Source organism: Daucus carota, chromosome 6, assembly GCF_001625215.2.
Source record: "Daucus carota subsp. sativus chromosome 6, DH1 v3.0, whole genome shotgun sequence".
Taxonomy (NCBI): domain Eukaryota; kingdom Viridiplantae; phylum Streptophyta; class Magnoliopsida; order Apiales; family Apiaceae; genus Daucus; species Daucus carota.
Window position 1 is genome coordinate 15,436,692 of NC_030386.2, and position 10,647 is coordinate 15,447,338.

General features: G+C 37.1%; 2 protein-coding genes and 1 non-coding gene across 3 annotated transcripts; 2 read left to right on the forward strand and 1 right to left on the reverse strand.

Annotated features, from left to right (window-relative positions):
- Positions 1 to 495: 495 nt before the first annotated feature.
- Positions 496 to 2,155, forward strand: LOC108225921 (putative ubiquitin-conjugating enzyme E2 38). Its single transcript, XM_064080083.1, has 5 exons — positions 496 to 768; positions 889 to 952; positions 1,207 to 1,346; positions 1,437 to 1,748; positions 1,907 to 2,155. The coding sequence occupies exons 1-5, from the start codon at positions 496 to 498 to the stop codon at positions 2,153 to 2,155; spliced, it is 1,038 nt and encodes a 345-aa protein (XP_063936153.1).
- A 3,236-nt stretch (positions 2,156 to 5,391) lies between these two features.
- Positions 5,392 to 7,353, forward strand: LOC108225922 (tryptophan synthase beta chain 2, chloroplastic-like). Its single transcript, XM_017400875.2, has 3 exons — positions 5,392 to 5,721; positions 6,298 to 6,654; positions 6,817 to 7,353. The coding sequence occupies exons 1-3, from the start codon at positions 5,392 to 5,394 to the stop codon at positions 7,336 to 7,338; spliced, it is 1,209 nt and encodes a 402-aa protein (XP_017256364.2). The 3' UTR covers positions 7,339 to 7,353.
- A 2,811-nt stretch (positions 7,354 to 10,164) lies between these two features.
- Positions 10,165 to 10,271, reverse strand: LOC135147438 (small nucleolar RNA R71). The gene has a single exon (XR_010285015.1). It is a non-coding gene; the product is annotated as a small nucleolar RNA R71 (small nucleolar RNA).
- Between the last annotated feature and the right edge of the window lie 376 nt (positions 10,272 to 10,647).

Consider the following 10,647-nt stretch of genomic DNA (forward strand, 5'->3'; position numbering starts at 1 on the left):
TACACGCGTTAGAAAAAACTGTTACCCACGCACGATCAATTCACTTTTCTGATAAATTCCAAACAGAAATTTAATGCTCATATACTTTAAGCGAAGAACAACTTCTACTAGCGATCAGAAACATTTACTTCCTTTGCATTTCTGAAAATTTGCTTTTAAACATCAGGTATATATGCTCTAGTGTAGAAGTTCTAGCCTGTTAATTACCAATACTAGCGTAGTTTATTGAGTTTTTGGGGCGGCACCCAATTGTGACTGATAATAGCACTTGTTTCAGCTGTACATTAATTATCGTTTATTTTTAAAATTAATGATGAAATAAACAAGAAAGGTACTTTGGGTGTATAGTTAGCAAGTTTTAAAAAAAATGTTGATGATATGTTACTTGCATGTTATCCATCCGAAGTAGTCTTCTATTCTCTATTGATTTTATTTGCAGGACTTGGATTTCACTGTCTGAAGATCATGGTTTTGAGTCGGATAAATCATATGAACATGGAGAATACACTTTTGTCACTGTCTATCATCTATGTGATCATGTGGAGTATGAGGTTAATAATTACTGCAGTAATGAGATATTTAAAAAGTAACACTAGCACAGGAAGTGATCAGATCTTTTTTACTTCAAGATGTTCATCAAGCTTTGGGTTGAATGCAAGGAGGCAACCTATTGTTATGCAACATTATCAGACCTTTAAGACATTTGATATTATTGATGATTTCGGGGATCATCATTACCGTAATACTTTGGGCTTTCGAGGATATCAGGTTCGGTGACTTTACATGAATATGTACCTGTTTTCACTATGTGTGTTCTTGAAGCACAGGATTACTAGTTGTTGTTGCGCTAATTTATGGCATTTCTTCTTGATGATATACTCTTTGTAGCCTACACATGCTTGGACAAAGGTTATTAGTAATGAATGGAAGATTTTGGAGGAAAACTTGCCAGGTAAATTCTCGCAATATTTATAGAATATCTAAACTCTGTCATGCATTCAGATTACCTGAATGTTTTCAGACTGTCAGATAAAAATGCAAAGAACTTCTGTTAGAAAAACATTTTTACTTGAAGTGAACGTGTGTGCAATGTTTCAATATTCTTTCTAATTTTTTTGCAATATATACCTCTATATCGCATATTTTGACACTACACAATACACACATATTTCTAAATTTATGTTTTGTTCATATTTCTCTCCGCAGACACAATATATGTCCGAGTGTCTGAGAGTAGGATGGATCTTTTGCGAGCTGTCGTCATTGGACCAGCAGGCACCCCCTACCATGATGGGTTGTTTGTCTTTGATGTTCGCTTCCCACCTAAATATCCTGCTGTACCACCCGTATGTGATTATTATTATGAGTTTAATTTGTTTACCATTATTAAAACTGGCACTACTAATGATATTGTCGTGTTAAACTTTTTCTCTCAGGAGGTTCATTACCACTCCAAAGGGCTTGGAATTAATCCGAACTTGTACAGTTGTGGGAGAGTCTGCCTCAGCCTTCTGAACACGTGGGCAGGTCGTGGGAATGAGAAATGGTTGCCAAACAGGTCTACGGTACTACAGGTTTTGGTGTCAATACAAGCTTTAGTACTAAATGAAAAACCCTTTTTTAACGAGCCTGGGTATGATAGCACCTATACTGGGAGTGAGGGGGCGAGAAGATCCAAAATGTACAACGAAAAAATCTTCATTTCATCCTTGAAAACAATGGTTTACACCCTACGAAGCCCCCCACGGGTATGTTTTGCAATTTCTCTTCCAGTATGTTCTGCGATCCATGACATGCTTCTCTTAAACTCATCTACGAATTGCCTACTTTTATATATGTAACAGATCATGGGTTATTTTTTAAAATTTATCAAGTGTGTTGCTCCTTTTCTTTTGGCTTACTGCAGCATTTTGAAGATTTTGTTTCTGGTCATTTTCTTGTTCGCGGCCGTGCTATTTTATTAGCTTGCAGAGCTTACATGGAGGGGGCTGACATAGGTTGCATAGTGAAAGATGAAATACAGGGTCCTAGAAAGGTGGAAAAGCGCAACCTGACAGGATTTAAGAGAGACATAGCTAGACTAATGAATCCTCTCATTGTAAATTTTACCATGAATGGATCAGAGGACTGCGCTGAATTTCACCTCACAGAATGACAGAGGAGCCAAATTCAGCAAAAACGAAGTTGGCCGGGTTAAACCGTTAGAGATAAGGAATCGTAATGTATTTTTATTTGCAGAAAAATTTTAGATACTAAAAACTAATGTTGTAGTATATATCCTTGCATCTTGCTCTAATTTAATTGTTTTCTTGCAATCTCAAGGCCATAGGAGCTCTAGGGGCTCCGCAGTTTGTTTCAATATGTTACATTCATCACTTTTGCAGTAAAGACACTTGAGAACTGCAGCACCAGAAATCTGCAACTTTAATTGGCAACACAAGCAAACCCAAACTCTTAACAGACTTGCTTCTTATAGTACATTGAGTTAAGAACTACTGACATTAAGCAAAGGATAAAATCTCAAGTTTCATTTTAATGCAACATTGCCAACTTGAACCATGGGTCATAAGTCTGGAGTGTTGTTCTTCCTTTACTTCTTACCTTACTTCTTTTGACAAGGTTGCATCAGTCTGTTACTTTATTAATTACCTGCCAGTTAAATTAATTAAAAAAATTTCATTCTGCCATCTTATCTCCATCATACATTATTCTGTTGGTGTCCATTTGAGACCCCTCACATTATTCTTTCCAAACACCTTTGGGTGAAGAATAGAGCTAGCGCTGATAAGGAACAGATAATGATGAATAGAAAGACCATCATCCTCCTAGGTGTATATCAAATTTTGGAACTCTTAATTCAATTTTAACATAAAAGTATTAAAAAAATTTAAGAAAGTAATCCATTAATCCAGAAAATATTAGTTTAAACGCATTTTTATTGACAAAAATATGTATATATATCCAAGTCGATATACTTTTTTTGTACAATTGTATGTGTGTATAGTTATATATCAAGTAATTTTAAATTTTAAGCCTAAAATTTTTTATCCGTTTTAATACAATCGACCTCCTACCTTATGAAAATGTATTTTTTAAACTATTTAACGGGAGATGAGAGGATGAATACTGTTAATGGCCACAGTTGGGACATTCTGATTCCTTTGCTTGGCATTTGATGCGCTTTCATCTGATCATGATTTTCCGGTTTCTCAATACGTACTCTGCCAACCCTTTGATCATATCCTTAGATTTAATATATGTATAGTTATATATGAAATATTTTTAAATTTTAATCAATTCTATTGAAATCTATTGGGTTTTAATACAATTAACCTCATATAAAAAAAAACTATTTTGATCAAATTTTCCCCGGAATACAAGATAAACTCAAACATATATATATACTATAAATATTGACGTCCACATTTTTAATGTTGCTTACACATTATTTTTGTCCATACCCACATGATTTAACACTTTATCAGAAAAGATAAAGAGATCTAAATAGAAATTTAAGAGCATCTCCAACCATACAAAACCCCTAAAAGGTGAGTTGTCTTGCCAAATATAAAAAATATAGCCAATCTGTTAAAAAGGTCACACTCCAACCACGTGCATCTGTTGTCTATAATTTTAGCCAACCTCCTATGGATGACTATATTTGTCGAACATCTACAGGTCTCTAAGAAATCTGTGGGAAGATTACACATCATTTATTACCATATTGAACTGATATATTCTATTTTAACAATCTAAAATATTAATAACATACTATTTTTAAATTATAACCAGCCAATATAGTCAATGCCATTGAAATACAATGTGTTACAGGTTCAACAAATTTTACATAATGTCTTACAGGTCCAATTTAGCCAACGATCATAGCCAGCCCCGTTGGAAATGCTCTGATATACCTAAACTTCAAAAGTAGAACCACTGCTATCAAGGATCAGAATAATCATATGTTTTCTTTCCATTACTATTTAACATTCAAAGTATTTGCCTTGCCCTTAAGCATCGGTTATATATCTCAACTATATATCCTCGAGTGACATAAAAATATTGATCCGTTTACATATATTGTCGACACTTTCATGTTATTCAATCACTATATATTGAGTTTTAATATATAAAAGAGAGATAGTGGAGTATAAGTAGTATGAAAAGAGAGGAAAAGTGAGAAAGTGGTGGGACCCATTAACTATTTTTGGAAAGTTTTGTAATGTAAATAAATGAGTGAGACGTCTAAAAAGAAAACTCTCTGGTGGAACGGAAGGAGCATGTATCGCAGTTTTCTTGAGTGCTTGGGGCAGCAACCGATTGTGACGGGTGAAATTACTACCTGTTTGCTGCCCCATGTATAGTTCGTAAAAGACCCCGGTAATAACCAGATAGACAAGTAAAAAAATATTAGTCAACAAAATTTTCTAAGCTGCTTCACAGCAGAAATAGTTGGATGATATTAGTTAGCATTTGAAAGTACAATTTGAATATGGTTTCTCCTCCACATACCTAGCATGCAATATGAAAATAGAAAACCCCTTCCTCTGCACATCAACCCGAATCCCGTCGCAAATATTGGCTATTCAATTATTCATGGTACGGTCTGCACTGTCAAGTGTCGAGCAGAGCCTCTTGCATTTCTTGCGTTCTTACAGTCAAACCGCAACAAAAGGGCGATGAGAAGAGGACTGTTAATGGTCGCAGTTGGGACATTCATCAGACACCTGATTCGTTTGGTTTAACCAAACAACCACTAAATCAGATCAAATCATAAGTCACAATTTTGTAAACTCGGTTCAAACGTACTCTTACTTTAAACTCTCACAAATGCAATTGAGTAATTCACAGCTCAAAATATTTACACAACCCCTGTTTTATAAATTGATACAGCAGAAAGGAACACGAGAATCGATGTGGCCTAATTATAACCAAACAAAAAAATTGGCTTTATAAGAATGTGGCACGTACGGGCTTCTACGCTAGTTCCATCTTATTTTGCATTACTCTTTTGAAACAACTTTAGCGAAGAAAACAGCGGATATGCTGAAAACGAACAGACACTGATGAAGAGATAAGAAGGAAATTAAAGCTAGTGGTTGAAGGAAAAATTGAGCAGGTGCTTAAAATGAATGGACGGAACTGGCTAGATGCATGTTTTAAGGATGACTCGTCAGTGGAGCAGCGTCCCTGGTGTTCAGCAGAGAAAGGTTACTCATCTACCAGATACTGATGCATCACTTTATGTTTCTTTCATACTTTTAAGAAAGAGACCCAAGTCGCTAAATAGGTCAATCAATCTAAATTCGATGAAAGAAGAATATTTCGTCTACACTGAGTCTATTAAAGTGGTGTTGGCAGAGGGAATAAAAATCATCAAACTATCCACACATGGCATTCTCCTCCACATACCCAGCATGCAGAATGCAAACCCCTTCCTCTGCGCCTCAACCCAAATCCCATCTAACTTCGCTATTCATGGTACGGTCTGCACTGTCGACCAGAGCCTCTTCCATTTCTTGCATTCTTACAGACAAACAGCAACAAAAGGGAGATGAGAAGAGGACTGTTAATGGTCACGGTTGGGACATTCTTCAAAGACCCGACTCTTTTGGTCGGTTTGGGAAGTTCGGAGGGAAGTATGTGCCAGAAACTGTGATGTTTGCGCTTGCTGAGCTTGAGTTGGCCTTCAGTGCGCTTTCGTCTGACCTTGATTTTCAGGTTTCTGAATACTCTGCCAACATTTGTTTTTGATAATTAAATACAGTCACGGGCCTAATCTTAATTTGTTAAGATTTAAAACCCTCGACTTGTGTTCTCTGGTACATTTTTTTTTATAATTAAATAGAGTAACGAATCATTGGACAAGATCCAAATCCGTCGACCTCTGTTAAGCGGAGCAGGGTACTACACTCTGACAACCTTGTTACTCAATACTCCCTTTATCCTACTTAATTCTATATGTTCACACGTACTTTAATGTTTTAATGTTTTTTCTGAATAAAAATTTAATAGTACACGCCTAATCTTTGATAAGATTTAAAACGCTCGCCTTGTGTTCCCTGGCACATTTTTTTTATAATTAAATAGTCACACACCTAATTGGACAAGATTCAAAACCGTCGACCTCTTTTAAGCGGATGGTAAGAGATACTTCACGTCTCACAACCTTGTTACTCGATAAGATTTATCCATTATTGTATCAACAATTTATATTTGCAGTTTAGGATGAACTTTAAAAAAAATTTCAGGTGTATCATGGGACTTACGCACATCTTTATCTTAAAATTTATGCAGAGAGAATTAGATAGCATATTGAAAGATTATGTTGGTCGAGAGAGTCCTCTTTACTTCGCAGAACGACTAAGTGAGCACTACAAACGTCCGAACAGGGAAGGACCACTCATCTACCTCAAGAGGGAGGATCCAAATCATACAGGGGCACACAAGATTAATAATGCTGTAGCACAAGCTCTGCTCGCTAAACGATTGGGGAAAGAACGGATCATAGCTGAAACAGGGGCTGGTCAGCATGGTCTTGCCACTGCCACTGTATGCGCGCGGTTTGGCTTGCAATGTGTTATCTACATGGGTGCTCAAGATATCCAAAGGCAATCACTCAATGTCTTAAAAACGAAACTTCTTGGTGCAGAGGTAAATTTTTTTATAGGCATGACAAATTGGATAGCTGTGCTCTTTTCTTACGCAGATTGCTTTCTAAAATGTAAACCATAAGATTAAACACTGGCTGATGCATGTATTTATCAATTCTGACCGGAAGTGTTTGCTTCTATTGTCAAATTTTACATGGTAAAGGTAAGAGCAGTTAATTCCGGGACAGCCACATTGAAGGATGCTACATCAGAAGCCATAAGGGACTGGGTGACTAATGTGGAAACAACCTATTACATAATGGGATCTGTGGGAGGGCCCCATCCCTGTCCAATGATGGTACGCGAGTTTCACTCTGTAATTGGTAAAGAAACAAGGAGACAGGCCTATGAGAAATGGGGTGGAAAGCCAGATGTGCTAGTTGCCTGCGTTGGTGGTGGTTCCAATGCCATGGGACTCTTTCACGAATTCGTTAAAGATGAAGATGTAAGGCTGATTGGCGTGGAGGCTGCAGGATTCGGCCTAGACAGCGGAAAGCATTCTGATAGCTTAGCAAAAGGAGAGATCGGTGTGGTTCATGGAACAATGAGCTATCTATTACATGTTCAATGTTGTTTACACATTATTTTTTGTCGAATTTCATCTAGCTTTACACGCGTCAGTAAAAACTGTTACACCCACGCACGATCAGTTAACTTTTTTGATAAATTCCAAACAGAAATTTAAAGCTCATCATATACTTTAAAGGAAGAACAACTTCTATTAGCGATGAGAAAAATTTACTTTCTTTTCATTAGCACTTTTGAAAATTTGTTATTATGCATCAGGTATATATCTGAACTATATATGCTCTAGTGTCATAGAAGTTCTAGCCTGTTTACTCATACTGTCAATACTTTTACATTAGTCAGTCACGAGTAATATATGTACCGTAGTTTATTGATTGTTTTTCGCGACCCCAATTTTGATTGATAAACCATTGTATGATCCTATTTTCCTTGTAGTGATTCAAAGTAGTCTTCTAGCTATATTGATATTATTAGCAGGACTTGGAATTCACTATTCCATTTAAAGTTATTGTATGAGGTACTTTTATAATTTAAATTGATTATATTGATTTTTATCTTTATTATACAGTTAATGTAAAAATTAATGTAATTTTTTACTATTCTTTGTCAAATTTCTTCCCGTTAGATATACTCAAACTTATATATATATAGTAATTGAGTTTCACATGTTCAATGTTGTTTCCCCTTATTTTTTTTGTCGAGTTTCATCTACCTTTACACGCGTCAGAAAAAACTGTTACACCTGCGCATGATCAATTAACTTTTCTGATAGATTCCCAACAGAAATTTAATGCTCATATACTTTAAACAAAGAACAACTTCTACTAGCGATCAGAAACATTTACTTCCTTTGCAATTCTGAAAATTTGCTTTTAAACATCAGGTACATATCTCAACTACATATGCTCTACTGCAATAGAAGTTCTAGCCTGTTAATTACCAATACTGTCAACACTTTTATGTTAATCAGTCACTAGTAATATATGTATCGTAGTTTATTGAGTGTTTGTCGCGACACCCAATTGTGATTGTGATAAGTGGATTTTATATCCACTTGGAAGCCTTCGTTTTGGCTTAAATGGATGATCTGGCCTCAAGCTTTTGATGTTTTTGATATGTTTTAGTGTGATGTTGTGTAGGTTTCTTTGGGGGAGAACGAAGAGGAGATTCATAGCTTTCATTGAAATAAAACGGCGAAGCAATCGGATGCGCGAGTCAAAAGTTATGGACAAAGAAGTGGGCTGCTGAATTGGGGCACCCGCCCCAAATCTGGCGCACCTGCCCCGCTGGCGCACATGCCCCAAATCTGGCGCACCCGCACCAAACTGGCAGCGAATTTAAGCCCGTTTGTCTGTTTCTGATCCGTTTGAAGGCCCGATCGCTGGGGAAGTTTAAGAAAGGCTTCGGGGGACTAAAAACCTAACCTAGAATCATTCCAAGGAGCACGTGACGGCTACGGAGAAGATCAAGATCAAATTTCATAACTTTTACTTTTGTAATTCTTCGAAGTAGGCGTAACTTTGGATGCTCGTTTCGGATTTGTTTCTTAACTCTTGATTTAGTACTTTGATTTTGTTTTTCTTATTCAGTACCATGTTTACATTCGAACCCATGATGATGAGAAGTTCGATTATGAACTAATCATTGTCATGGGATTTTAGCGGATTTATCGATGAATTTCAGTAGTTAATTTGCCTTGTTCATATGTGATGGTTTGATTTCCTCGTATTGGTTGTGCTTATTCGTCTTGGATGCGTAGCTAACATCTAAGATTGCTTGTTAATCTGTATTGAAGCGACAGTGAATATATTGATTTAGAACTTGCCATGCGAGCATAGGTTTCGTGTTCGATAACATGACTTGTGATGTGATTTTACCCATCTTGCATCGCCCTAGGTAATCTTGATAGATAATTGCTCTTCAACCGTTATGTTTTCAAATTCTATAGACATATAGGGTCTAAGCATAATTGGTGTCTGTTTACCTTCTATCTTAATTGTGGATGTGTAGCAGTATGGTGCACGTATAACGACAGTTAGCGTGTATCAGTCTCGTGTTATCTGATTAGTTATCAACCATTACAATCGAATAAAGGCATAACTCTGAATGAAGTTGTTAATGAAGCTAGAATCCCATGTTCTATTCTCATTAGTAAATCGTTATTCTCTTAGTTGATAATTCTTAGTTTCATAATTCGAATAGGATTAGTTAAGTATAAAACCAAAACCCAATTTGATTACTTGTCCAAGCATTGAATAATAATCCTACATTGGTGCATAAGTGCATAATTCTGAATACACCAGTCTCTGTGGGAACGAACTTGAATTATATTTTATATTACTTGTGACCACGTGCATTTGCGTGATTTTGTGCGAACAAGTTTTTGGCGCCGCTGCCGGGGACTCGGTGTTATATTTTAGTTTATGTGCTTGTCATTAGTTGTCGTTAAAGTTCAGTGACTTGGATTCTTTTCTCACATTAGTTCGTTGTGTGTGTTTCAGGTACTTGAGGGACGTGTATGCGAACACGTTCTCAGGCTCGTAAGGAAGCATTAATTAAGGAAGAAACGATAGAGATTGATACGATGGATGATCAACCACCAGCAGTTAATGATACTAAGGCTCTTAAGGCTTTCTCTGAGCCGAAAATCAATGACATTCAGTCGAGCATTGTCAGGCCAGCGATTCAGGCCAACACTTTCGAAATCAAACCTAGCACTATTCAGATGGTACAGAACTCAGTACAGTTTGGGGGTTCTCCGACAGAGGATCCTAATATGCATATTCGAGACTTCGTTGAGATCTGTGACACTTTCAAGTTCAATGGTGTTACGGAAGATGCCATTAAATTGAGGTTGTTCCCGTTTTCTCTGAGGGATAAAGCTAAGGGATGGTTACATTCTCTTCCTGCAGGATCTATTACGACATGGGAGGATCTGGCTTAGAAATTTCTTTCTAAGTTCTTCCCTATGGCCAAAACAGCTGCACTAAGGAATGCTATCACTCAATTCTCTCAGCTATCTGGTGAAACTCTTTGTGAAGCATGGGAACGCTACAAAGAGATGCTTCGGAAGTGCCCACATCATGGGATGCCTGATTGGATGGTTATCAATTGCTTCTATAATGGCTTGGGTCCTCAATCGAGACCAATGCTCGATGCAGCATCAGGTGGAGCTCTATTGACTAAGAGCTAGGAGGAGGCTTATGAGTTGATCGAGATGATGGCTGCAAATGAATATCAGAATCCTACTCAGCGTCTTCATCAGAGCAAGGCAGCAGGGATTCTGGATGTTGATGCTACTACAGCCTTGACTGCGCAAATCAAGGCTCTTACTATGAAGATGGATTCTTTGGTAAACTTGGGGATTCAGCAGCCACCTTCAGTTTGTGAGCTTTGTGCGGGTACACATGCCACTGATCAGTGTGCCATATCTAGCGAGTCAGCTCAGTTTGTGAGTAATTTTCAG